Raw genomic sequence first — 4759 nt, forward strand, 5'->3', positions numbered from 1 at the left:
ATTTTATCTATTATAATCATATGCTAAAAGGTTAGGGATTGCTGTTACATAACTTTTGCTTTAATATTACCTATTATTGTACCTAAGTTTCGGCTTTAATCTCACCGGCAAGTTTTTTTACCACTCCATGAACGCTATGTTCTTCAACTATCAAATGTTTATAAAAAAATCATATTACAATATTTGGGCTATTTTTGTTCTTAAAGTGGCAACTTATTAACTATCGCTTTGACAGAAATAGTGTCAGTGCATCACCTGTAGTGCTTAGTATATTTTTGAGGATTACATTTCAAAAGACTTAAAATTAGAAAGCATAAATGAACAACTCCGTGGATTATTCCTAAGAAGTAATACGTAAGTATTCCTATAGATTCATAATGAAAATATATTCTCTAATTGAACATCTTAATGAATTACTGCTGTCTAACCTCCAAATGTAAAAGAATTTTGTGTCACTCGGGTAAACGTTCAAAAATCTACGCTCCATGGACTTCTACGCCATGGTCACAACTTATCCACGGAGTGGGAGGAATGTCCATGGAATGGAGACGTTGGTAGCTTGTTTATTTAAATTTATATGTATATGTAAACCGTATTAATATTGTTTTACAAAAAGGCAATATTAGACAAATATAATTTTTGTCAGCAGTATTAAAATGGCGGGAACTCAGTCAGAAAGAAAAAAAGAGGAGCGCAAACGAAAAAAGAAAGAGTGTGAGCAACGGCGAAGAGATAAAATCAAGTCTGATCCCGTAGCATACGAAGCAGCTAAAGCAAAAGAAAGAGAAAGGTGGCAGAAAAGGAAGGCTGAACAAAAAGTCAAGACTATTGAGAATATGACACCAAGAGAACAAAGAAAGCAACGAGCTATTTGGAGAAAAGAGTACAGAGCTAAACAACAAGTAAAGAAAAGACAAGAAAGTGCAATGAGAGTTGCAGCTGAAAATTCACCTCCAACTACAGATGACGAATCTTTGCAAGGAAACGTTCATAATTTGGATCATTCGCTAGAGTGTCCATCACAGATTTCAGGCTGTTCATCACCGGCATCTTCAACTAGCACCCGTCAGAAAGTTGTTGGAGAAAGACTCAAAAAGCGTAACTATAGTCTACTAAAGCGTGTTATTGAAAACCAACAAAAAACCATCAAAAAGTTACAGATTAAACTTAATACACTTAGGGTTCAGAAATCTCGAAATGCTGTAAGAATTTCGCAAAGGGATAAAGAAATATTACCATCAAGAGCTAGAATTGTGGATCGATCTAAAGTTACAACTGCCATGAGAAAGAAAGATGTATTGAAGTTTTTGGAATCTGATGAAAATAGCAGAATAATGCCCGGAAAGAAAGATACCATTACCCGCAATCAAGTAAAAAAACAAAGACGCCTACTATCAGATACTTTACGTAATCTCTTTGAAAAGTTCATATCTCTTGGTCATCCTTATAAGATTAATTACCCAACTTTTTGCCGTCTCAAACCATTTTGGATTCTAGAACCAAATATATCTAAAAGAGAAACATGTTTGTGCAGTACTCATGAGAATTTTCAGTTTATAATTGACAAGTTACATATTTCTAAGTTGATTCGCGAGAAAACTTCAAATGACATTGCAAAAAGTGTAACATGTTCGACAGATAATGATGAATGCATGATGAGAAATTGTCCAATTTGCTGTCATAAAGTTCCCGCATTAAATACCTTCGAAGATGGCCTCATTTCTTATAAAAAGTGGACTAAGGTCAGCGAGCAACGGATCATCTCAGGAGTTGCAAAAAAAGTTTCTAGAACAATAAAAAAAGATATATCCACAACGAAAGTAAAACTTATTACTGAAATGATAAATTTGTTGCCAAAATTTTTACAACACAAACATGCATGGAATCAGCAAGCAAAAACAATGTCTGATTTGAGAAAACAACTCCAAGATGGGGAAGTTCTCATTCACATGGACTTTTCAGAGAATTACATGTGTAAATATAGTAAAGAGATACAGTCTGTGCATTTTGGCGCTTCTCGCCAGCAAATTACTTTACACACAGTTGTGACTTACCATAAATCACCTACAACTGGTGATATTGTAGCAAAATCGTTCTGCAGTTTGTCCGAATCCCTTAGGCATGATGCATGTGCAGTATTTGCTCATCTCAAAGGAATATTATCTCGCCTTTTAGTATTTACTCCAATAAATATTTTGCACATCCTAACAGACAGTCCATCTACCCAGTACCGTAATAAAAAAATGTTCTATTTATTTGCAAATCATTTAGTAGAACACTACAGCTTGCAAAAAGCTAGCTGGCATTTCCATGAAGCGGGGCATGGAAAGGGTGCCCCAGATGGGATAGGTGCTTATGTGAAAAGGACGGCTGATCGTCATGTTGCTCTCGGAAAAGATATTAAAGATCTAGAGGCATTATACAAAACCCTCACTGCAGTAGAAACAAAAGTAGACGTATTTTTAGTAAAAGAAGAAGAAATTAGCGTTGCCGATGAACTTTTGTCTAAAATACCAGAGCTAAAAACGATAAAAAACACAATGCGTGTCCATCAAATTTAGTGGAACATTTCTGAACCAAATACAATTTATTTGCGAAGACTAAGCTGTCTTAAATGTGAGAAAGATTGCCAACGCTACGGTATCGGAAAATATGTATACCAAAAAGATACAGACATTCCAAAAAATTTAGATGATGATGATCAGATGTTACAATTCATAGGGCAAATGGAAGAACCTGAGATTTACAAGGGACCTAGACGCCGAATAATGTTTGATATGATTAATAGTAGTGATAGCGAAGATGTAGAACAAGTTGGAAGCATTTCTCGAAAAAAAATGGCTTTTAAGCACCGAATCACAAAGTTTTTCACAAATGATAGCGACAGCGAGTATGAAGAGTCGGTTTTGAAAGATATTTCTAATAATAATAGTGATGTCATGATAGATAATGCAAATATAAATACTGAAATGCCTAAAGATGTGCCTTCTGGAAAAAATAATAATAAATATAAAAATTTCTTTGATGATGATGATGATTACGATAATATTTTTTAATTACTTGTTAAAGCAATTTTTTTTATAACTTTTTTTGTGATTTTTTAAGAAACTTGACCTCAGTTATAGTATTATGTTACTGTTTTTCCAAAGATATTTATAAGTTTTATTGAGATTTTGAAAGAAACTTGATCTTAGTTAAGTTCCTAAATAATATTACTGTATTTCCAAAGCTTTTAATAGGTTTTATTGAGATTTTTGAAAGAAACTTTATCTTAGTTGTGTTCTTTAAAAATATTACTGTTTCTCCAAAGGTTTTTATAAGTTTTATTGTGATTTGTGAAAGAAACTTGATCTCAGTTATGTTCCTGAATAATGTTACTATTTTTTCTAGTAATATTAAATGTTTATTATTCCAAAATGTTTGTATTTTTTTCATTTATTCGTCAATATCGTCAGTCACAAGTTTACTCCGTGGACAAAAATCTACTCCATGCGAAGCTCCGTGGTTACAGTTCGGCACCATGGACATGCATTTTCTAATTTTTAAATTTTCTCAATACCTATTATATCTCATGCTCGGTTACCATTTTTAAAATACTGTTTATAGGTCTATATTAATGATTCTCATGAATAAAGTGACATAAATCAGTGTAAGATTTTTTTTTTCAATCGTGTCGCAGTTTTGAGAATGACCCGTAAACTTAAGAGTTGTCTATCTATCTGTCTATCTGTTAATCAAACAAATTATTCAAATAATGTATTTCTGAAAAATAGGTGAGTTGACATAAATACTAGTTGATGTACACAGCTCACTGTTGCACTTTGATAGGGCGTAAAATATGTTGTTAATATGCAGACTATTAATTATTATGAGCATGACATATGACATAGTGCGAGCTAAGTATGACGAAAATCGTGAGAAGTGGGGAAAAAAGTAGTATTAATATATTATATATTGAGAAATAAACTGACAATGCGCTTAAAATATACACGTAATCATATACACGTAATCTTTGAATATATCACTTTCTAAGTTGACATCTGAAATTAAAATTACTTTTCATTAGGTGCTGTAAATAAAAAACCAATTTCGAATAAATTTATAAAAAAATAACTTTATTTCCCAAGATTGTCAAGATGGCGCAGCTACTAATTTATACCAAAAAAATTGGGACAATTGTGTATGAAGCTCGGTGCCCAGGTGTGGTCAGATCGTGGCCGCATTGTCTACAGTTGTAAGAGCATTGTACACCACACTTCCGACAGCATTCAATACAGATGGTCAGGAACTAAGTTAAAAGCGATAGCGGTATATTATTAACATTTACGTACCTATATAATTTTATTAACCAATACAATTTTATATTTCTTGGTTGCTGCAACATCAAATTAATTTTACCAACCAAGAAATATTTTCTTTCCGGATTTACGGTATCCCTAGATTTTCCATCTCGCTTAGCGCGTGTTTGTGATCTCTAATCCAACATAACGTTAACCATCATTGGGAAAATTGTTATTGCTTATCAGCTGTCAAGGCTTCTTATTCCTTAAGTGGCCTCGTACAAGACCACGATAATGATTCTATTTTCGAGCGGATACAACACATACAAAACCTACAATTCTAATTTTATTACCTTTGACTTAATTTATTATGTATGGCATGTATGAACAATGATACAATTTCCTTTAGTCCTCCAGAAATGAAAGCAATAGGCGGAAGTTGAGAGCTATTGTGAAAATAGCAACCCTCGCCCAGGAGA

The 4759-nt window shown here is 33.2% G+C and overlaps 1 protein-coding gene across 1 annotated transcript; it reads left to right on the top strand.

Annotated features, from left to right (window-relative positions):
• The first annotated feature begins 220 nt into the window (after positions 1-220).
• On the top strand, positions 221-2561 carry LOC128669545 (uncharacterized). The gene is made up of 2 exons (XM_053744449.1): positions 221-354; positions 650-2561. Exon 2 carries the CDS (start codon positions 657-659, stop codon positions 2559-2561), a length of 1905 nt encoding a protein of 634 aa, XP_053600424.1. The 5' UTR covers positions 221-354; positions 650-656.
• Positions 2562-4759: the final 2198 nt, after the last annotated feature.

The sequence above is a fragment of the Plodia interpunctella genome, chromosome 4 (assembly GCF_027563975.2).
Source record: "Plodia interpunctella isolate USDA-ARS_2022_Savannah chromosome 4, ilPloInte3.2, whole genome shotgun sequence".
Taxonomy (NCBI): Eukaryota; Metazoa; Arthropoda; class Insecta; order Lepidoptera; family Pyralidae; genus Plodia; species Plodia interpunctella.